This window comes from Melospiza georgiana, chromosome 15 (assembly GCF_028018845.1).
Source record: "Melospiza georgiana isolate bMelGeo1 chromosome 15, bMelGeo1.pri, whole genome shotgun sequence".
Classification (NCBI taxonomy): Eukaryota; Metazoa; Chordata; class Aves; order Passeriformes; family Passerellidae; genus Melospiza; species Melospiza georgiana.
Genome location: NC_080444.1, coordinates 6,353,510 through 6,377,167, shown reverse-complemented (window position 1 = coordinate 6,377,167; position 23,658 = coordinate 6,353,510). Strand labels below are relative to the sequence as shown.

The window sequence follows — 23,658 nt, the reverse complement described above, 5'->3', positions numbered from 1 at the left end:
CCAGGAGCTGCTGGATCAGGAACAGGCAAACAAATCCCACCCTGCCCTAGAACACACAGAGTACAAAGCAGCGATGTGATTCACCACTGTCTCCCCACTTTACTCCAACAGCAGCCTAGGAATGAGTTCCTGAGTGCAATGACAGGGATTGAGAGAACAAACTGTCTCCTGGCTTACCTGCACCACCACACTGTAGTTGAGCTGGAAGAAGCGAGGAGGGTTGTCATTGACATCAGACACACGGACGTGCACAGGGACATCACTGAACTGAGCAGGCTGGCCATTGTCCGTGGCTCGAACTGTCAGCGAGTAACTGGGGATCTGGAGGATTTGTAGTGCAGGATTACTTGGAGAAATGGGAATGGTGGCTTTTTCACATCCCAGTTTTATTCTGCTGCAGCTTGTTGAAATGCCTGAGGTCATGCGCCATGGCCACAACAGCCTTGCCTTTGGCTAAGGCTCTCCATCCATAAATCTCACTCAAAGCTCATTGCTAAACTAAATCAGCCTCACAACAGTTGGAGAAAAGAGAAACTTGGCAAAGATGGATGAAACTAAGCTGGGCAAACACCTGTCAATAGTGGTTTAAGAATCATACAATCACACAATAAGCTGAGCTGGAAGGGACCAATGAGGATCTTCTCCTGTTCCTGCACAGGACATCCTAAGAATTCCATCATGTGCCTCAGAGTGTTATCCAAAGGCTTCTCAACTCTGGCAGGCTGAGACAAGCTGCTGCTGTTTTATGAATAAGAGATTGTACAGGTCACCTTTCTTCTCCCCACACCTGTTTTCTCTAATGCAGAGAAGCAGAACCCAACCATGCTGGTTTCCACAACCAACATTCTCAATATTGAGACCAAAACTCAGAGCTGTGGAAGGTGTCCCTGCCTACAGAAGGGGTTGGAAGTAGATGATGCTCAAAGTCCCTTCCAATCCAAACCCTTCTATGATTCTATACTGCCTTTCCTAAAGCCCAGCCTTCCTACTGCAGTATCTGTGAGTCTAGAAAACAAATTATTGCCTTATCTTCTACCTACAATATTGTGAGTAAATAATTCAGAAAACAGGAGGTAGCTGAGTAAGCTGTTCTCCCTCAAGTCTTTTGGGGCACATCTGTTTCAGTCTTCCCATTCTCATTTTCATGAACTCACCTCCTCCCTGTCCAGATGCTTGGCAATGCTGATCTGCCCATTTTTGGGTTGAATGGCAAAATGTCCCAGTGGGTTCCCTTCCACAATGGAATATGTGATCTGATTGTTCATGGACCCATCCAAGTCATCAGCTGACACCTGTTTGGAGGAAAAACAACAAAACACTAGGATCCTTGGGCCAAAAAGGACATGCCATGGAGAAATGGGACCAGTTTGTCATTTTACGGTATTGGTTTGACCTTGCCTAAGTGAGGAGGGGGAAAGGAGGGTAGCTCAGATAAGTGTCATCCAATAGTTTTTTCAAAACAACATAGTTTCCTCAGCTTTCTCCTCATCCTTTTCCTGATTTTACCACCCCTGTGATGGTTATAGGCTGGACAGGGAACTCCACATCACCTTGGACTCTGCTATTCTGCCCAGGGGAGCCTCTGCCTTCCCCAAGCCACAAGGGCATCGTCCTTTTTCAGGCATTTTTGTTTTCTTCGGATGTTCTCTCAAAGCTCCTAAGCCCATCCTTAATTTTCACTTAAAGGTGTCTCATAAGGCAAAGTCTTCTCCATGCCTGTGGAGTTTCAGGAATTCTGCCAATCATCCTTTTTTAAAGTCATACTTTAATCTTAGATGCTGAACACCACAAGCCCACTGAGGTCATTGTGTCCAAGGAAAAGAAAAGTGCACAAGAGGAGTGAATATTGCATAGCACAAATAAGGAGGAGGTAAAGACAGCTGGCGTGGTTCAGCCATACCGTGAGGATGATCTCTCCAATGGCAGCATCCTCCCGAATGTCAGTGGAGTAGGGATCCTGGATGAACTCTGGTGCATGGTCATTAATGTCAGTGATGTTGATCACCACCATGGTCACATCACTGAGAGAGGCTGAGCCCTTCCTCGTGCCCTCAATGGACAGGTAATACTCATGACTTGCTTCAAAGTCCAGGCTCCCGTTGATGTATAAGGCACCTACGTTGAGAGATGGGGAGGAAAGGACAGAAAATATTTCAAATGAATGGCACGTGAGATTTCTTGGAATACTGCAGGTATGCCAAGGCAACTGCCAAACTGCCAGCTGAAACAGTAGTTGACCTAACTTTAACCCCCTTGATGAGGAAGAATTAGCAAGAGCCTTGTGACCAGAGAGGCTGAGGAGCCACTGATGAGGATGTTACAGCGAGGGCAGAAGGTCATTGCTGATGCAGCCAAGGGCTTGTTTCAGGGAGTTAGCACTGGCCTTCTGATAACAGCTCTTATCACACTGCTGTGCAAACAGTACAGGGCTTTATTTGGCTGGTAATTATGGGCTCAACACCTGCCCATGGTTAGGGTGCTATTATCTATGTTCATTGAGCACTACTGAATAAAGCTGCCTGTAACCCTGGGCAGCAGGTTCCTTGTGGGACCTTGATGGAAAGACTTTTTAAATGAAAACACTTTCTCCTGAATTTTGAAGTGGGAAAATTTTCTCATCCTGTTCTCCATGTATCCCTCATTCACACTGGACCTGTCTCAGACACACAGGAGGAATCTTTCTATCAATTTCAGTAACATTTGGATCACTCCTTAAGTGACTTGAATGGCAAAATCTGAAGTAGAAAAGAAGACTGTATTCCCTACTCCTGTGCTGGGTAAAAACAGAGGTAAGCAGAAGTGGGAGCCAAACGGGGAAGAACCAGAGAAGATGCACACAAAGACATCCTTTGATGTTGGATCATCCTGGACCTGCTAGGGCACAAGATCATTTTACCTGTGTTTGAGTTGAGCTGAAATTTCCCGTGGTCATTGCCGTTCACAATTTCATACTTGATCTCTGTGTTTTCTGCGTTGTCCCTCGTCAGGACTGACAAGTTGAGGACCTCGGTGCCAACAGCCACATCTTCTTTCACCATGGCCACGTACTCAGGGGCCAGGAAAACAGGCAGGTACTCGTTGAGATCCACAACAGAGACAGTGACAGTGCCCAGGGAAGAGAGGGGCTGCGGGCTGCCCCGGTCGGTGGCACAGACTGTCAGCTCAAAGGCCGAGTGCTGCGAGTCCTTCAGGGGCTTTTCCAGCCGGATCACCCCCGTGGTTTCCTCAATTGAAAAGTGTCCATTGGCAGAGTCAGACAGAGAATAGACCACCTCAGCGTTGAGACCTGGAAGGGAAACAAATTGCAATAATTCATGGGTAGGGATGCTGTTTGGTTTATTTATTTACAATGCATTAGGATTATATTAACAGAATGAGCTTCAATTCCCAGGGAAAATGGAGGCTGTATGAACATCAGACCAACATTGAGTGTGCTCCTGTCCATCTGCAGGTTCAGCCATCTAGCCAGCCCTCACCATTACCCACCAGTGTCAGCTGTCTGCACTTACTAGTGTTCCTCATTTTTAATTACCTTGTTTTCAAATGTAATTTCTCTTCATATCTGCTTCCAAAGAAGAGAAATATGATCTTTCTGTTCTAAATTCAGCCTCTGCTGGAGAAGTTCACTGAAAGTTCCTTTCTTAGGAGCCTTACCTACACTTCTGAGAATCTCTGTGTTTTCCGGAGGACCTCCCCATCCATATTACCTACCCCACCAATATCTAAAGCTCCTTTTCTCCTTTATTACACTCATTCTCAGTCCTCACCTTTGAACAAGTTTCTGTCCAGTTTGGATCCCTGGGTCACAGTTTGTGCTGTGCATCACAGCCACAGTTACTGAGCACATTCTCAAGGAAGGTCTGCATGTTTCTACAGATACTGTGCTCCAACAGGGTCACAAAAATGCTGATGCCAGCCCAGTAGTCAAGAATATGTCAGTGATGAGATCCAGGCACATCTTCGCCAAGATTCAATCATCTAAACCCACTGCGGTAGCACTTCCCTGCGTTTCAAAGGCTTCTATTCAGAATGAAAGATGAACTCTACCAACACGTAAATCCCATTCTGACTCACCTTCATCAAGGTCCCTGGCAGCAACCACAGCGATGGGTGTCTTGGTTGTGGTGTTATCAAAGACGGCCACGGCGCAGTGGCTGGGGAAGAACCTGGGTGCGTTGTCATTGGTGTCCTCAATGATCAGTGTCACATCAGCCTGGCACGAACGGCCCCCGCCATCAGTGGCTTTGGCTACGAGGTGGTACACGGGCTTCTGCTCACGGTCCAGAGGTGCAGATGTGGTCAGCTCCCCTGTGGGAAAGAACAGGAGGTGGTCGTGTCTCCAGCAATCACAGCTGCAGCCTACAGGACCTCAGAGAGGTTCAGCTGTTTTCCTGGATGAACCGTGGGAGACAATAATTGAGCTAATAGTGGTGATGTGTCCACGCCACATTGCCCAGGGCTATCCTCGGATCATTGCCAGCCAGGGCCCTGGCAAGGCTTTGCATGGGCAGTCCTGCAAGTTCAGCTGAACTTCATCCAAGGGATGCCATCATGGGATAAAACTGTTCAGAAATAAATTGTACTTCTAAACTCCACTGCACTGAGCTTTCTGCAATGTAATGAACCCAAGTGATCTCTAGAACAATCATCAAGTCTGTTTGGGTAAATACACTGACCAAGACACAATAAGAGGTGTTTTGGGATTTAGAACTTGTGTCTTTGGCTCAAGCCAAATACTTGCTGCTCTTTCCTCCTTGAAACCTGGCTGCTAGCAATGGTGTCTGCTCTTCATTTTAACAAAACAGACAGAGTAAACGGGATGATGTAGATTTCCCTCTCCTCTACGCTGTGGCCATTCCTTCCTAGCTGGAATAAACATCTCCTTGTGTTGGCTGAGAGGAGGTCAGTGTAGAGCCATGTTGGGAGCTTGCATTTCTCAGGGGAGGGTGAGGAAGAGGATGAAAGCAGCCCTGCTCTCACCTGTGTGTGGGCCCAGCCGGAACTCCTCAGCACCAGGGCCGTGCAGGCTGTAGGTGATCTGAGCATTGCTGCCCACGTCGGGGTCGCTTGCTGATATCTTCAAAATTAAAAGACCTGGCCCAGCATCCTCAGAGACTCTCCCAGTGTAGAGTATCTGGCCAGGACAGAAGAAATCATTTGAGCTCTCTCCAAAATACCTCCACCCCATATGGAAGGAGAACAGACCCACAGAAGCTTCACAGAGGATAAACTCTGTGTTTTATAGGGGAACACAATGTGCCTCCCATTCTTGGCTGCTGGGGTGTGGACTGGGACAAGTGAGCTCATTTCACACAAGCCTTTGAATCTCCTTTGGGAAGTAACCACCTCTGCTCGTTCTCACCACGGGTGACGTCCACACCAGCGATCAGCTCTCTACAGCAGCTAACCTCCTGATGGGAATCTCCCAGCTTAGCAGGATATAAAACTCAGTAATTTACATGCCCCTTCCCAGGAGGCTTCCTGGCATTGTTTATCTCCAAAAATTACTCTTCATAATGCTTAGGCTCTCACTTGCTGCTGGCAAACATGCTTGGAGGCTAGATTTAATATTCTTGCTTGACATGCTGCTTAATTAAAATTGTTAAGCATAATCAAAGCAACAGGATCGTGTGAGAAGAATTATGACAGGCCAAATCCTTTAACATGCTCTGCCTGTTCTTTCTTCTTTTGTATTGTTTTCTTTTCCTCCCAGGATCTCCCTTTATGCCCCTGATGTACCAGAACAGATGTCTTACCTGGCCACACTCAGGGCTATTGTCATTGATATCCAATACAAAAATTTCCACTTCCGTGGTAGCCTGAAATTTCCCATCAGAGGCCATAACCTTTAGGAGATATTTCTCTGTATCTTCTCTGTCCAGAGGCTTCTTGGAAGAAATTGTCCACTCGCCCTCAATTTCATCAACTGTGAACTGTCCCAGTACGTCTCCTTCTAGAAGGGGGCAGGAAGCAATTAAAAAAAGGCATTTACTAAGGGCTGAAAATCAGAAGGGGTAAGGAAACAGAATATGGGTGTGTCCACTGATGGCTCCTTGGGAGACCCGAAGGACCTGGAAGCTCCTAGAGGTCTTTTCCAACCCAAATGATTCCATGACTGACTCACACTGGTGGTGCAGAGAGGGCACTGGTGGCACATCCAGCAGGTGAGGAGCTTTTGGGCAACCTCACTGCACAGCTGGGAAATACCCTGCACAATTTAAGTTGTTCCCTGTCTGCACATTACAGTGACAGAAGGAAACAACTGATTGCAGAAAAGTCAGTAATGTTCTGCAGATATGCATATTCATTGCCTCAAAAACACATTGTCTCACCTTCCCAGAGCCTGTCAGTCTTTTTTGTGCATGTTCCTAAAAGGATTCAAGAGCTGTAAACACCCTGCAGACATGGTTTGGATCTTACGGTTATGGTACCATGTACAGTTGTACTTCCTCTAACCTGTAGAAGTATTTAACATATAGCTTTGTTTTCTGGGGCTACTTTTTGTTTCTGTAAGAGCCAAATTATGAGAGACAGGTAAATCCAGACTAGGCAGGCTCTCTGGTACACCAGATCCCTGCTGCTCCTACTCTCGTCACACATACTGGATTTTAAATGGGCTGGATGCTGCCACAGGAGAATCCCTCTCTCCTGGGAAGGAGCTGGTGCTCTCTGCTGACCCAGGAGGAAACACAACAGGCAATGGGGGTCAGCGAAGAGAGCTGGCTGTGGAATCTGTTCATCCTGGACTCTGAAGGGTCTCACACAGTGGGATAAATTAAATTCATTCCCTTTCTGCTTTCATTTGTGCTGCAGTGATGAGGTTGTGGAGGCACAATGGCACCTGTACTAGCTCTTCTTCTGATGCTGGGAAACACCAGCCCATGCCCAGATTTAGTTTCTGTGTGTTTGAAATCAGTGTGGACAGGGGGAAGCTGGACTCTGTGTTCACCTAATCCTCTCTTTTGCTGCATTTCCATGTTTATTTGTGAAGTCTGATCTGTGTTTGTACACGCAGAGCAGAGAGCACAAGGTGTTCACCCCTGACATAAGTGTGCATCCTCTCAGGTTTAAAGTACTTGAAAGTCACTACTACCTTTAAGATGGCAGAAACGTGAATACATAATGGATTAAATCTTTCCTCTCAAAGGCTTCAAATACCTAGGCATGCCATAAACCAAATGAAAGCACCAGCATTCCTCCCCTGTTTCAGATGGTTACAACAATAGATAACAGGCTGCAGCATGATCTGGCCTAATGTTTTGACCCTGAAGGGTCCTCCTTTGAGCCTGAACAAACATTTTAATTTGAAGGATCTGCCCCAGGTCTTAGAAAGACCCTTTAGGGTCAAAAAATACCATAAAAGCAAGCTTCTACTTGTGCAAATGCAGAACAAACATTCCAGTGTAACTTTTTTGTTATTTTACAGCAGTGGTTAATTTTAGTTGGCATATGTGATGTTTCAGGGATGCAAGAGTAATTTTTAGTATTTCTTGTTAGCCAAAACCTTTTCTAAGATTGACGTGATAGTCTTAAATATTCCCCAGTGCAGAGTGACTATCTGCAGCCTTGTTATTAAGCCAACCTCCAAGTGGTTTTGTAGGAAACAATACTTAATACCATAAAGTTATACATAGTTATTAAAAAACACAAATAGGCTACAGGTACATATGTGATGTATAAACTGACTGCAGTGCTGGCAGGAGAAAAGGCTGGGTCAAATAACTTAAATACAGATCACAATATCTGTGTGAAAAAAATCTTCCTCCCTGCTGTACTGCCTCTCCTGTCCTTCCATTAGGCATTACAATTACGCTGTCTGAAATATTCCTCTCTTAAGAAAATGTAAATAAATATTTCTACAGTACAGTGTAATTACTAATATGTATTTTATTTATTTTTTTATTCCCAGAGAAATAGGACGATTCAGTGGTGAGACAGTTATTTTAATGATCATTTGTTTTTTAATGATCAACCCACTGCAGTTACATATAATTACTTATATGTATCTTATTTATTTATTCCCAGAGAAATAGGACTATTCAGTGGTGAGATAGTTATTTAATGGTCAACCTACTGCAGTTACTAAAGGGTTTTGTATTCCCCAGATTCATATGAGTCCAGCTCACGACAGAGCTCAGCCTCCATCTCCTGCATCTGACAGAACTGTCAGCATAACACTATATCTGTACTAACAACCTGTAAGACAAGGTCTCAAACCCTCACTTTGAGATGACATTCTCCCCTTGCCCACTGGAGATTTGAAGTCAGGAACTACTCACCGGTGATGTAGCAGGTGACGCGGCGGTTCTGCTCGGAAATGTCGGCGTCGATGGTGCTCAGGGTGACAACGACCTGCCCCGGCTCCGCGTTCTCAATGACCGACCCCCTGTAGAACTCTGAGGTGAACTGCGGGGCGTTGTCGTTTTCATCAGACACCGTGACCTCCACCAGGGTTTGGGAAGAGAGCTGCACCTTCCTGCCATGGTCAGTGGCCACCACGTAGAAGCGGTAGATCTCCTGCTCCTCGCAGTCCAGCTCCTTCAGGGTGGTGATCCAGCCGCTCTCGCCGTCGATGGTGAACAGCCCACGGAGGTTGCCAGACTCTGCTTCCAGACTGTAGGTCACCTGCCCGTCACTTCCCATGTCCTGGTCATTAGCTGTCACTTGGATGACTGTGGTTCCTGAAGGCATGTTCTCCATGACAAATGCTCTGTAGGGATCTGCCTCAAAAACAGGCCTGTTGTCATTCACGTCCTGCACTTGGATATTCACAGAGACCAGAGAGACCAGCTCAGTCTCCAGATGTGAGCAGTGAGCCATGACATCCACCTGGTACCATTTGGTGGTCTCATGATCCATAGGTTTTTTGATTCTCAAAGCCCCTGTCTGTTCATCCAGTGTGAACACCTCGTCCTTGTTACTTTCTGTAGTGGTTCCCTTCACCAGGCTGTATATAATGGGATCCTCTGCAAAAGCTTTGACTGACCCTATTTCTGACCCCTCTGGAAGATCCTCAGATGCAGAGAATGTATAAAGGGGCTCAGAAAACCTTGGCAATGTCACCTCCCTGGGGACAATCTGGAGATTCACTGGAACAAGGGAGTTCCAGTGAGGGGGTCTGCCATCTTCTGCCTTCACCTTGAAGTTAAAGGCTCTGTTTTCTAAACCAATAAGACTCTCCTTGACCTTAACAACACCAGTGGCAGCATTGATCTCCACAAGGTCTTCTGCCACATCTTCTACAGAGTCAACAGAGTAAATGACATCTGCATTTGCACCTTCATCAGCATCATAAGCCAGCACCTGGATGACAGGGGAGCCTTTGCTGACATTGGACTGGATGGACAGGGTGTATTCAGAGGCTTTGAACAGAGGTGGGTTGTCATTCTCATCTGTAAGGATTATTTTGACAGTGCAGAAGGCCACCTTCCCACCCCCATCCTTGGCCATGACTTTAATGGCAATGACCCTCTCTGTGGAATTTTCCCTGTCCAGTTTTTGCAGTGTGGCAATACAGCCTTTATTGTCTATGGAGAACTTCTCATGGGCGAGTTTATTTATGATGGTGTAGTCTATGGTGCCATAGGGGCCACCATCTGGGTCAATTGCCAGCAGCTCAATCACTTTGGTTCCTATCTCAGCATTTTCTGCCAGCTCTGCCTCATACACATTCTGCTGGAAAGAGGGGCTGTATTTGTTGGCATTTGTGGTATTGATATACACAGGCACAGTGCTCTTGAAAACTCCATCTGAAGCAGAAACTCTGAGATTGTAAGACGGCTCCAAGTCCTTTTTGCAGCGGTTGAACATGGATATTATCCCAGAAGTGCTGTTGATGGCAAAGTGCCTGTTGTCATTACCCGAGAGGATCACGTACTCCAGCCGGGTGGTGTCTCCACTGTCGGGGTCCAGGGCCTGCACTTTGATCACAATGTGCCCACACGTAGCCATTTCACTGACCTTGGCTTCATACTGAAGCTGGCTGAACTCAGGGGGATTGTCATTGATGTCCGTCACATCTACAATTACCAGGGCATCGCTACTGAGTGGAGGCACCCCGTGATCCACAGCTCTGACTTTCATGCGGAACTGTTGATTTGTTTCATAATCAAGTGCTTGAGCTGTTGTTATTTGCCCTGTGCTGGCATCAATATTAAAGAACTTGGCAGCATCTGAACCATCGTCCATGATCTGATAGGAGACCACTTTGTTTCTGCCCGAATCCTTGTCAGAGGCAAAGAGCTGGACAACAGGGGTCTGTGGTGGCAAACTCTCCGAGACAGACGCTGTGTAAACGATCTGAGAAAATATGGGAGGGTTGTCATTAATGTCCTCCACCTCCACCTCTACTCTGGCTTCTGAGAAGGATCCAAGTGCTGTGTCTGTGGCTCTGACAGTGAATGTGTGTTTTGTCTCTAGCTCATAGTCCAGCTGCCCTGTGACAGTGAGGACACCAGTTTTGAAGTCGGTGTTGAAGAGTTTCAGGGAATCTTCTTCCACAATGTTGTAGATGAGGCGCAAGCCTTCGGGGCTGCGGGCCTGGATGTGGAGGATAGATGTGTATGGGGGGACGTTTTCTGGCACCTTCACTCGGTAATACAAACTCTGGAACAGAGGGTTGGATCTGTTCCTCACACTGATCACAACCTCCTCTTCAGCGTGCAGGGGAGGCTCTCCTTTGTCCTTAGCAATGACCCGAAGGTTGTATTTATTTAACGCTTGATAATCAAGAGGCCTCTTAAGGGAGATGTCTCCAAGGTAAGGGTCAATCCAAAAGTATTTGTATTCCTCTGCAAATGAGTAGGTAACAGCTCCATTATCCCCTATGTCTTTGTCTGTTGCTGACACCTGAAAAAGGACATCCCCTGGCTCTGTGCCATCCTGCACTGAGGCGTAGTACGGCACATTCTCAAATTGTGGGGGGTTGTCATTGACATCCTCTACATAAACTCTGACTGTGGCTTGGGACACTCTTGGTGGCTTCCTGTTGTCCTTCACTTCCACAGCTACCTCGTGCACGTCTTGCATTTCGCGGTCAAATTTCACACCCTTGGTCTGAAGAACTCCAGAGGCCTGGATCATTTTGAACCTTTCCTTTTCATTCAACAGTGAGTAGAAAAGGGGCTCATTTAGCTGATATCCTTTGACCCCAAGAATGGTTAGAGTCTTCTCATCCGTAGAGTTCTCCAACACAGTTGCTGTATATACGTCTTGCTCAAATTTCAAGCTGGTACCTTGTGCCTGAGTTAAATTTAGCTTAACCAGAGCAGTGCTCTTATACAAGCCATCACCAGCTCTGACTGTGAGCTCTTGGTAGCTTCTCAGGCCAGTTGTGTTATGAATGGAGATGAGACCTGTTAGTGGATGGATATGGAATGCATTGTCAAGGTTCCCTTCCACGATGCTGTAGGTCACCTCCGAGTCTGCATCTTTCGCCTGCACTGACAAAAGCTCCATCCCTGGGTGGGCAGGTAGCAAGACAGAAATGTCATAGGTGTCTTTGAGAAAGACTGGAGGTGAATCATTGACATCTTTAACGTGGATTGTGACCTTGGCAGGCTTGGATGCAAACAAGCTGGGACTTCCACCGTCATGCACATGTACACTGAAGTGGAAAACTGGGGTGAGCTCATAGTCTATATCAGCACGACTGGTCAGCGTCCCTGTGCTGGGATCCACGGTGAAGTATTTCAGTGCCTCTGGTTCCAAAATCTCATAGGTCAGCAAAGCATTGGAGTCTTGATCAGCATCTGTTGCATAGGTGACGAGGGGAGCGTTGCTTTCATCCAGAACCATGCTTTGGGATGGGGCATTCTCCATGATCCAGCCAACGAAGGAAGGCTTAACGAAGACTGGCACATTGTCATTCTCATCTATGACATAGATGAGCACCACTGCGTCCATAAATGCTCCAGCCATGTTGGTACCACGGATTTTCAACTGGTAAAAAGACACCTGCTCAAAATCTAAGTTCTTCTGAGTAGAAATAAGGCCTGACTGATAGTTCATGGAGAACACTCCATCTCCATTTCCATCTTTTATTTCATAGCTGACTGGTGACAAGCTTGTGGCTGAAACCTGGATCAGAGGAGAGCCAATAGCAGTGGATTCACTGATCTCTGTGATGTATTCAGCCTCTGGAAATTTTGGAGGGGTTCGATCCGAGGGTCTAATGTGGACATGTACTGTGGCAGAATCTTTAAGCTGAGGAAACCCCTGATCTTCTGCCTTTACAATGAGAGTAAATCGCTCCTGCCTGGATGGGTCCAGTTTCTGGGCAACTGTAACAATTCCAGAATATGGGTCGATGCTAAAGAAGCCTTCCCCATTACCTGCAAGAAGAGAAATTACAGAGTGAAGAATGCAGACATCTTACTGGTCTTTGTTTTCTACAACTCTTTTTCATAGATTCTCCTGACTGCAGACCTGATTAACATCTGTTTCTTCTACTGAGAGAAATTAATTAATTTCTAAATAATTTTAATTGTAAGAACAACAAACCCATTGGGATCTGTGAGCTAACATTTGAATCAATCAAAATGTAAATTGGAGATAAACACTCTTCTAATTTAAACATATTTAGTGGTGGCAGAGCATGTGCTTGAAGCTTTTGCCTCGTGTGCAGAACATGGTAGCACAGACAGTACTAGTTCCTTCAAGCCCTGTCATGCTTGTAATTACCAATACTTCAGGGGCAATTAAATTCCTCAGTCCTTGATCCAAATTGCAGTGAGAAAGATGGAGCAAAGGATGGCTTGTCTCCTGCAGAGAGTTTACAGGCTAAATAGGCCGTGTGGCACAGACATAAATACTTCAGTTTTAACCTTCATAGTGAATGATAAAATATTTGCCCATTGAACATGAATGACTCAAAACCACCACCAGTCAATGCTGAGAGGGTTCTCACCATTCCTTGAGGATGTATTTCTTGGTAGAAATAGTGGAATGGTGATGACTCCTGTGGGAATTGGGAGTACTTTTGCCTAACAACTGAATAGTTCCCATGGAAGAAGAGGAGCAGATTTTAGGCTGTTCTAACTTGTTCAGTCACTATTTTTCTTTGACCAGTGACTCAACATTAAGCTGTCTTCTTAAGAAAAGATGCTAATAATCCATAATATGGACATTACCTACTCACTCTGGATTTTTTCTGGGTAGGAAGAAAATCACATTTTAGAACTGTGCAACCATTTGATGTTCCTTGGAACAGCCAGAGAAAGCTGGTCGAGTGGCCACCAGTTAGAGCATGGTAATGCAGGTATGATCACAACCTAAACCATTCTTGTTGCATGGCTCTCACCTGCCTGAAGGGAATAGTGGATTTCAGCATTAGCTCCCTGGTCCTGATCAAGGGCTCTGACTTGTATGACCTCTGTGCCCACCACGGCAGAGTCCAGCACTTCTGCTTCGTAATGGATGCTGCTGAACTGGGGAGGGTGAAGGTTGCAGCTGTCCACGTGCACGATGACTCGGACGAAGTTCCGCTTGATGGGGACCTCCTGGTCTCGCACCTGAATGGCAGAGAGAGAGCAGGAACAGTCACACCCAGGGACGAGCCAGTCTTGCCTGCACCATATTCCAAGTAACTCATCAGCACTCTTACAGAGATGGCTGTTTTGCAATGGTACCAACCGCTTGGCTGGGAATGAGCCTGGAAGTTTCAGAACCAAAGCTCAGCCTTGAATTTGAAAGCAAACATTAACTATTACACACTGTGTTTTCTTTTGTAAGAATCCAGTGGCCCTCCAAAGAAGGTGGTTAGAGGAATGCAGGGTGTTACCTACATTTAGCCATATAGTAAAGGTTAACACCCTGCTTTCCTCTTCCCTATTGCTCCAGACAAATCCTCCCTCAAAGACTAGAACCACTTTTAATTTCTCCAGTGACCCATATATCCTGGCCAAACCGGTGGACTCAGCTTGGCTGGGCTTGGTTAGGACTCACCATCACTGTGAGGGTGTGCTGAGGCATGGGCTGGGAACTGAAGCCTTCTGCTGTTGTGAGGGCTCCATTGCCTGGATCCAGCTGGAAAAGTCTTGTGCTTTTGGGGTCCACACTGCCATGGATGGTGTAGATAAGCCCCTTTCCTTTGTCCTTGTCTGTTGCACTGACTCGAAGGATTTCTCTCCCTGAGGGGGTATCTTCAGGAATCCTCACCTCGTAGTGGCTCTGAAGAAAGTGGGGACGGTGCTGGTTGATGTCAATCACGTGGATAAATGCCTGTGTGAGAGATAGCACAGTGAGTGCAGCAACTGGACAAGCAGCCATGTAAACTCTCAGCTCCCAATCCTTCTTGGGTGCTGACACACTCTGAGTGCCATAACCATCACAGTTTTCCAACTCTTGGAGCTTTGCCATCCGTGATGACCAAGAGCCCCTTTGTCCTTGATCCCAAGGAAAACCTGCTGTGCTTTCCCCTTTTGTGTTTTTCAGTTTGCTTCCTCTCCTTGTTCAAAATCTCTCCAGTCTCTGGCAAGGCCTTCAGAGTGAACGTGCCTGCACTTGGCACATGGGGAAGCAGTCAGAGCCTGCCATGGAAAGCAGCAGCAGCTCAGTCGTGGTGCCAGCTTTGCTGCTGGCTGGTGCCTACACAGCAAGCCCCACTATTTACTCAACAGAAAGCTGACAGAAGGGGATGTTTGGTTAAAGAAGGGAGGATCTGGCCTATCTCAAGAGCAGCAACTGTGTGGAGAAGCAAAATTTCTGTTCTACCCTTTTTAGCCAAGTTTTCCTCTCTGCGTTGAATAGCACATGCTGGGAATCCTGAATCCTGCTGGGGAAGTCACTGCTTTCTCCTGTGTGGTCTCCTACCCTGGCTGTCCTGCCCCTCCTACTGATGTGCCTCCTGCATCTTAGGAAGCCTCAACCAAGTGTAATAATTTGCTTCCTTCAGCAAACCTGAGCATGCCATGGGGGTTTTACACGAGCAGGTTTCTTGACATCTGCTCGCGGCCTTGAGTGCCAAAATAAACGTGGGGATGAGATGCAAGGTGGCATGGAATGCACACTAGGCAAGGTGGGGCTTTGTTTGTTTATTTGGAACAATACTTGAAGACAGTTGAGACATGTGGCCATCCGTTAGCATCACGTTTCACAGGAATGGTGGAGTTCCTCACTCATCATCCCCCACAGAGAATTTCCCATGATAAGCATTACTGACAGGTGACTCACATCCTAGGTCTTCCTGTGCATTGAGGGCTGGATTTTTGGCTGCTTCTTATGCATGGAGAAAATGACTAGTGAAAGATCATGCCTTGAACACCCCTCCTCAGGGTAGTAAAGATGAGCAAAATCTCATCATTTTAGCCGGGGCTCAGGGACATGCCTGAGAGTGAAGTGCCTCCTTTTGGAGCTTGGCTGGTGTGGATGTGTCCCTGTGTGCTGCCTGGGATCAACAGGAAAGATCCAAGCTTTCCTAGACCAGCTGTGTTTCCAACAACATAAAAACAATCATAGCTCGGTGTAAGATCTGTGTACTGCAGGATCCTCCATTACACTGTCACTGTGTAATGGAGGATCACAGTGTGAGGACATTTCTGTGCCTGGCACGGGATCCAAAGCTCAGCAGATCCAGAGGAAAGGTTCCCTTTGGCATATGCTCCCTCTCAACAGGGTCTCCAATAAAGAAAAAAACATTACCTGGGTTTTGATCGTACTCGACCCATCAGTGACTTCTACTGTGAGGTTATAGCTTGACTTCTTCCTTGCATCCAGAGGTCTTGCAATGACCATGCTGCCTGTGCTCTTTTCAATGTCAAAATCCATGTCATCGTCACCACCTGGGGCAGGGGGAGACAGGGAAACAGGAGGGCAGTTACAGTCAGCCAGACTGGGGACAGTGCCACAGGTAAGGTTCATTCCAAATCTGGAAACTCAAAATAACATGAGATAGATAGATGATAGATAGATAGATAGATAGATAGATAGATAGATAGATAGATAGATAGATAGATAGATAGATAGATAGATGGATGGATGGATGCACACAGGAGATGGGGAGGACAAGGCAAAGAGGCAAAGCTGGACAAAGGGACAGTCACAGATGGTGACCAAGGAGTGTGAAAAGGAAGATGAGGGGAATGAGAGAAAATGAGGAGGAGGAGAAGAGAAGGGGAAAGGATGCACTTATGCATGTGATATCCTGGCTAGACTGGCAACAGGCCCATTTGAGCATTGATTTATTTGCACAAGGTTTCCAGCCATGCACCATCACTAGCTTAGCATGGAGCAGGGACCTGCTGGGCAGAACAGGGCTCTTGCTGGCTTCTGATTCAAGGTCACACTGTGGGCATATCAGCAATGGTCCCCATCATCGTGGCTGGGAGCCTGTGAGCTCCCTGAATTCTCAACACTCCAACAGTTGGGGAGGCAGACGGTGCTTCCAGGGTGAGCAGAGCCTGTTGACTCCAACCCAGATGGCTGAGAATGGCCAGGAACAGCAGGCCTGAGCAGCTCAGCAGCAGAAAGCTGTCCCTCACACTACTGCTGCTCAGCCCTGGCATGGCAGCTCCTCTCTCATGCCTCACTTGCTGGGGCCTGTTGGGCCCCTCTTGCACATTAAACCCTGCAAAGCTGCTCTGAGATATGGAGAAGCTGAAACAGTTTCCTGTAATTTATCTCAGGTCTCAACTTCTTCCTTCCTGGCTACTGGATGCTCTGGGTTCTGCTTTATTCTATTACCAGCTGGTAAAATCTTTGCTGGTTGTAGAATTACAAATCTTCCCTTGCTGGAGGAATGCAGTGCTCACCAGCCATCCAGACCACTGCTCTCTTGCTGGGAAGGAGACAGAAAGAAGCACAGACAGAGGGAAGAGAGACCCATGGATGTCTTTCCCTGAGAAAAGACAGAAGAGCTCCCTGTGCACAGTGTCCGATGGAAAGAAGACACCCAGAAAAGGAAAGAGATGAGGAGTGATGTTGCTTTGTCAGAGTTTTTGCAGACTCCATCAATCCCAGTGACAAAGTGATTGTGGTCTGGGGAAGCTTTGAATGAGATGCTGAAGGCTCCTGGATCTCTGCATCATCCCCTTGGTTGCCAGCTACCATGATGCTTTCCTTCCCTTGCAGGGAAAATAAAATCCTGTCCTTTTCCAGCAGGATAGAAACCAAGACAGCCTTCAGCATCACTTGGAGCTCTGGGAACTGGGAAAGATGAGGTCAAGCTACGCTCCAGCACTTAGCAGGGAAATGATGGGATAACATTCAGAGGAATACACCGTTAATTCTGCAGACCCAAGCAGACACTATTAATGCCAGATAAACCTTGCACCGATATTTTCTTGCTTCTTGTAGTGTTGTATCTTTTGTTGGTTAATTGTATTTATACACCATTATCCTTGCCCTAACACAGTAAGGGGAGAAACTATTCACTTGCCCAATTAAGGCTTTGTCTGACAAGGACAGGCCCTGCAGGCAGTACCAGAGAAAGGCTGTGCAAGGTTGATTAGGGCACCACTTCAAAACATCAAATTACACGAGCACAATTGGCCCTTGTTGGTAGGACCAGTTCTGCACACAATGCCTGGAGAGTCCCCTGGGGGGACAGCCCACGTCCCCTCTGAATCCTGTGTCTTGAAGGAGGCCCTAGAGTTCCACATTCCATGTCTAAATCACCCCTGGGATGTGGTGAGGAAGAAGGGAGAGCCCCACAAGTTAGGGCAGACCAAGTCTTTGAGGAATGCTTCCTTCTCCATTCCCTGCTCAAGACTCAACAGGGAGAGAGATATGGGGGGTATCTGTAACACTCAGCCACACACCTGGATCCTCGCTGGCAGTTTTAACAAAACCAAGAGTGTCACTTGACTCCAGGAGGAGCTGGCACTGGCATGCCCTGCCTTTCGTGTGACATCGGAGAACACCTCAAACACAGGCAAGTTCCAGACTGCCATTAAAAAATCATGTTGGGTAATTGCACTTGGCACCTGAGGCCTTGGATGGGCAGCTTTGTCTAATGGCTGTTTAAACCTCCTGGTGCCTGTGAGAAAGCTTTCCCTGTAGCTCACCTACACCTAAAGCAAACAATTCCATTAGCTCAGGCATGCGAGCGCTGAAAGCCAAGGGAGCCAGAGCAAACGCTCATGGACACTGCTCTGATTTCTGTGCCTCACCTGTGATATTAAACCACACTTGGCTGGGGCCCATCTCGATGCTGATCACTCCCACCATGTGGTTCACAGGATCTGTTTCCATCACAGCGAAGTTGAAGTGGGGCTCATCAAAAGCCAGAGGCTCTGAGGAAGGGCTGGGCCGGGCGACCCAGCTGATGTGGAGCCTGACGTGGGAGGAGAGCGGGGGGCTGCCACCGTCTGTGGCCTTGACCTGCAGAGGAAGGCATGTGCACCCAGGGAGAGAGCTGAGTTAGCTCATGGGAGCTCCAGGGAAAGTTTCAGCTCCCAGTGCGCCCAAAATCCCATGAAACAGACCCTGAGGCAGTGGCTCATGCTCTGGTTGCTTCCAAGACAGAGCCATGCAGCTCAAATTCCTCTTTACTGTCAAGTAAATCTGCCAAGCTCTATCCATAGCAGAGACCTGGATCACAAGCCTTGTTTGCAAGTACCACAGATTGTGGGAAGGCTTTGAACCCACATCCAAGCTCCATGACCTGATCAGAATGCCATATAGAGGCATGATGGAACCCAAAAACTGCTCAGGTTTGGGTCCACAGCCATATGGGATCATGGATCACTGTATTCCTCTCTGAAGATAGGTTGGACAATTAATTTTACATTTATTGTCCATTTTTAATAGCTTCCTACTGTCTGCACTTCCTACCATTCCCACTTTCTCTCCCTTAACACATTTGCCTTATTCAAGCTCTCCTCCTCTCCACTGCTGCATTCTCTCCATCTCTTTCATCTTTTCTCTTTCTGAACCCTTTCTCTCTTTCCCGCTCCGCCTGTCTCTCCCCATCCGCTCTTTGCGCTTCCCCCTCCTCTCACCGTGAGTATGTTGTATTCAGAGGCAGGAAAAGCTTTCCTGGAGAAGACTGTGCCGGTTGTGGGGTTGATGGTGAAGATGCCCTCCTCCTCCTCCTCGATGGTGTAGGTGACCTGGCTGTTCTGGCCCTGGTCGCGGTCGGAGGCGATCAGCCTGTACACGGGCAGCGGGGTCTCTGAGGCCTCTCTCTCGGGGAGCTGCACCATGAACAGCTTGTGGGGGAAACTGGGAGGGCTGTCGTTGGCATCCAGCACCTGGATCACGACTCTGCTGGTGGACTTCAGGGCTGGCTCTCCGTTGTCAGAGACAGCCACCTGTCAGCAAGCAAAGGGAGTAGGTGACAGGGCTCTGAGGCGACCTAGAGTGTGACCAGCAAACCTCCATCCTGGTGGGCAAGGACTCAGCAACCAAAGGGAGCGAGTGACAGGGCTCTTAGGTGACCTAGAGTGTGACCAGTCAGCCTCCAACCTGGTGGACAAGGATTCAGCTAGGGGGTTTTGTGTGGGTCTGCGTTTGTATCTCAGCATTTTCAGAGGCACTGCTCCTCTCTGCAGGGCAAAGCCTGGGGGCTGCAGCTGGCACTGTGCAGGGCCTGTCCATGATGAGTTTGCAGGGTTCCTGCCTCCAGCTGCTCTGGGCAGTGGGTCAGGAGCTTTTTAGAGATCACACACAGATTAGAGATCTGAAAACATCTGTACTGCCACGGCTTGGCCAGGCACCAGCCATCCTCACCCTGCCCTGCCTGTGCACGCTCCCAGCATGTTGCACTGCAGACAGAAATGATAGACCCTGATAGGCTCAAAAACCTCCAGATCTCTCTGATGGGAATACTCATAGCTGTGAGCAGCTGGGGATGGGGGCTGGTGAGCAAAGCTATACAGCAACATCTGATACAATGAGATAAACAAGGGTGGGTTTCTCTGGCTTGTTCTTTCCCCCATGATGTATAAACCATCCTGCTAGAGGACAGTTCCAGTCCCCTTCCTGCATTCCCACAGCTTCCAGAACAGAACTTTTGCTCCAGTCCTCAGCAAGAAAATAATAAACCCTGCAGTACTGCTGCAGCTGTCTCTGGGGTTAACACACACCATTTAATTAAGTTTCCCAGCAGTTGGGAGCTGATGGGATGAGATTCTTTCTCTGTGCTCCAACTTGCAAGGAAAACCCTTTGAGGACTTAATACACTTGTAGGTAAATAAAGCTAATTACAATCATCATTACCCACCTCTAGGATATGTTCAGCCTTGTATTCTCGATCCAGCTGCCGTGAAGTCGTGGAAATCAGACCTGCCAAGAAAGAAACCCTTTGAGCTCCAAGACTCAGCATGCAAGAAAAGCCGGGGCTGATCAGATCCCTGAATGCCCAAGATGAGCCTGCCCACCTGTCCCGTTTCAGGCTCCCTTTGTGATCAGAGGAGAAAGGCAGATACCCCCAGAGGGTAACCCATCCCCTGCCAGCCTGAATCCCTCTGTGGAGGTGTTGCTGCTGCTCTCTGATCACAGAGACCACGGAGGAGGGGGAACACCTACCAGATGCCTGCATCAGTTGAGGGCTGGCAAGGCATTAGGTGAGAAAAGCTGCAGGACCACGAAAACAAAACTTTTCTTATGCCTCTAAGTAAGAAACGTTCTGCATGTGCTGGCACAAGTCTGGCCTCTTAACAAGTCTCTACTCCTGTTTTTCCTCTGCTGAACCTTGCTCTCTGTAATTTACAGTGTTTTGACAAAAGTTTGTCTCCTGTCTTGGGAAATACCCTCTACTCAACTGCTAGAACAAATGCATTCAGGCTAAAAATAAGGTACACAGTCAAAAATAATGTTGGTATAATATTTAAGCCTTGCTGAGACAGAGGGTGACTCCTCCAACAATTGCAAGATTTGAGGGATTTCTGAAAAATAAACAGTAGTTTAGCCACAGGGAATAGGTTGGATGCAGGAGGGAAGAACTTTGAGTTGAAACAAAATAGAGTTGAAACAAAAACATCATAATTGCCCCTTTTTGGCCCATCAATGACTAAGCTGAGTAGATGAAAGAGCGAAAAGGATGGAGTTGAGGCTTCTCTTTCCAGGTCTGGTTTCACAACAGTCCTTGCTGAGTGCCTTGACTCTTCACTTTTGAGGAAAAGCAGCTCCAAATCATTTTACAACTGCTTTACCAACAATGGAAATTGCATATATAATATTTGAACTCCTGAAAGTCATCAAGGCTGACACAGGTGAGTGTTTTTGTCCACTCCCGGTTATCACGGTCTCTCTCTCCTGTGAAGGGAAGTTCTGCTTCCTTCCTTCTTCACACCAGCAAAAGGCAGGGTGAATTTCCCTGAGCACAGCAAGCACTGACAGAGGTTCATGCTACCCTGGGAAATGCTTCCCATGGGATGCCATGTCTGTGTGAGCACGTGCCATGAAAGACTTGTACATCCCAGCTGCACGAACCCATCTCTACTCTCATTTCTGGTGCAAAACCAGACAGCTTTAATTAACAGTGTTGTCTTCAGGTGTACTATAGTTTTTGTGTATGTCTGTCTGAGCATGACAGCAGGAGAAAATTTCAGATGGCTGCAGGAAACACGAGGCAGCTGAAGGAGGGAGGAAGGAGCAGCTGCTTGGAACATGACTCGTGCTCACCGTTTCCACTTGTTCTCTGGGATTATTCACATTTGGCACCAGCCACGGTGATAAACATTTATTTGATGCCCTTACAATCATAAATCAACACTCCTTAATGCGTTATGACAAGATGGCTTGAAAAATTCTGTTTGCTTGTCTGTCATAGTGGGGTTTTTCCTCTCCCTAATCATCCTTTTAACATCTCAGCAGGTGAAGAGGACTCAGCAGAGAGCCCGCTGGCTGAGGAGCTTTTAAAACTTTCCCAGGTTAGTGAGAGCCCGTATGGCCCCATTAGCAGCAAAACTCATGGAAATGCTCTTCTAATGGGGGCCTGGAGAAGGAATTGCAGCAGCAGCTCACTGAGATCTCTGATGTTCCTGTCCTCACTACCAGTAAGTTGGTAGTGAGGACAGGACTGCAGCTACTTCAGGGAATGCTTCATAATTTTGCCCACAGGACACAAAGATATTGAAAACAGACACTCATGTGCACACTGGGGATGTTTCTGGTTTATCAAATTCCAAAATCCAGTTGCAGCAGACTAACACCTAGTTTGTACTGGATTACTGCACACCAGCTAATGGAAGAGAACTTAACCACTCTAGAGTAACTATCTGGATTTGTTTGGCCACAGCCTGAAATTCTTCCATGACTCAATGAAAAACATGAAAGATCATAGCTCATAGGAACTATGCTCAGCTTTCTAGTGCTGGAGAAGGACTGTAGTGAAGGCAGATGAACTGGAATTTAATGACACTTGAATGTCTGTATCACTGAAGATGCTCATTCTCCCGGGGAGTAAGAGCTGACTCTGCTCTCTGTCACATAACCTGTGCTGTATCCCAGCTGGGAGTCTCACCAGATGGAATTTTTTTGCTTTATCTTCACATCTGCTGAGCCACAAGGCAAAGGGTTGGCTTCTCCTCCTGACCCCAGGCAAACTCTGTCCCTTACTCCTGGTTCCCCGCTCTGGAGCCGGTCACCACTCTGCCCTGGGATCTGAAAGGCCTTGTGGTTAATTAATTAGGGTTCATCACCCTAATTCCCATTTGGAGCCGCGGTGCTGAGATGCACAAACTGACAGCAGTGTTCACATGGGCACGGAGCACCTGGAGCTGGGGAGATGGACCCTGCACACAGCTCCTGAGAGAGGCATCTGGGATTAATGCACATTTTCTCTTGGTGCTGCTTGCTTATACACCCTGTGAGGCCAGAGGGCTAAAATGCAAGTGGAAGCTGTTATTAAAGGGAGCTGCCATCAGCTGTTGTGGCCTGGGGACACAGTTCCTTGGTTCTTTCTGCTGTCCCCTACAAGGCCTGGGAAGTGCATGCTTAGTTTTAATGAGTGTTTTGTGTGTGCATGTGCATGTGTGTGAGTTATCAGCGCCCTGCCCTGCTGGAAAACCCCATCCAGCCTGTCCCATGGGACCTGTGATGGAGTTGAGTGGGTGTCCTGTATTTGTGTTCTTGCATGAGGCCCTGATGGTTTCTGCTGAATCCTACAGAGACTGAACAACACCGTCAAAAGTCTTAATTGCAGCTGGCCAATTAGCCAAGCTCTGCATCCAGGTGAGGGCCCAGGAACAATGCCTTCTGCTGCCTGTATGCAGGCAGGCACAGACTGTGCTCCAGCAGCCTGTCCACACACAGCAGTGAGGAAGGATTGTCTGCCTCTCTCCTGCTTGCTGCCTGCAAAGGGCAGAGAGGAAGGCTGGTCATGTTGGAACAAGAGCACCAGAATTACCAGGGCACTGTTGTCAGGGAACAAAAAATAATAATAACTTCTGCTGGCAAGAACAGGGCTGGAGGTTGCTGGCCCCCTGCCCTTGCTGCAGGGGGGAAAATCTAAGATAGCTAAAATAGGCAGAATCAGGTTTGCAGGCACTGAGGCTTTCACAAGAGCTTGAGAAGGGAAGAGGTTGTCCTCCTAAAACCCTCTTTCTCTTGTCTTACTCCTGTTTCCATTTAACCTTTTTATTCTTCTCTTCCTACCATCCCACCTCTTGTTCTGACCCCACTGTGCACTGCTCCATGCTCAGCTGTGTGTTATGTTAATTTTGGGGAGCAGCCATGCAACCATCCCTTGGGCCTAAAGAGCAGGATGTCCCTCCA

General features: G+C 47.5%; 1 protein-coding gene across 1 annotated transcript in view; it reads right to left on the bottom strand.

The window, feature by feature from the left end:
* FAT2 (FAT atypical cadherin 2) overlaps positions 1-23,658 on the bottom strand; it is a 55,575-nt gene that overhangs the window by 13,555 nt on the left and 18,362 nt on the right. The window contains exons 4-17 of the mRNA XM_058034835.1: positions 20,162-20,223; positions 18,939-19,250; positions 18,108-18,318; positions 15,640-15,779; positions 13,945-14,220; positions 13,301-13,511; positions 8,280-12,332; positions 5,757-5,953; positions 4,981-5,134; positions 4,075-4,308; positions 2,897-3,286; positions 1,901-2,115; positions 1,155-1,292; positions 178-321 (exon numbers count right to left, since the gene is read on the bottom strand). Of these exons, the coding sequence (XP_057890818.1) occupies positions 178-321; positions 1,155-1,292; positions 1,901-2,115; positions 2,897-3,286; positions 4,075-4,308; positions 4,981-5,134; positions 5,757-5,953; positions 8,280-12,332; positions 13,301-13,511; positions 13,945-14,220; positions 15,640-15,779; positions 18,108-18,318; positions 18,939-19,250; positions 20,162-20,223 (6,737 nt within the window). The remainder of the gene's footprint in view (positions 1-177; positions 322-1,154; positions 1,293-1,900; positions 2,116-2,896; positions 3,287-4,074; positions 4,309-4,980; positions 5,135-5,756; positions 5,954-8,279; positions 12,333-13,300; positions 13,512-13,944; positions 14,221-15,639; positions 15,780-18,107; positions 18,319-18,938; positions 19,251-20,161; positions 20,224-23,658) is intronic.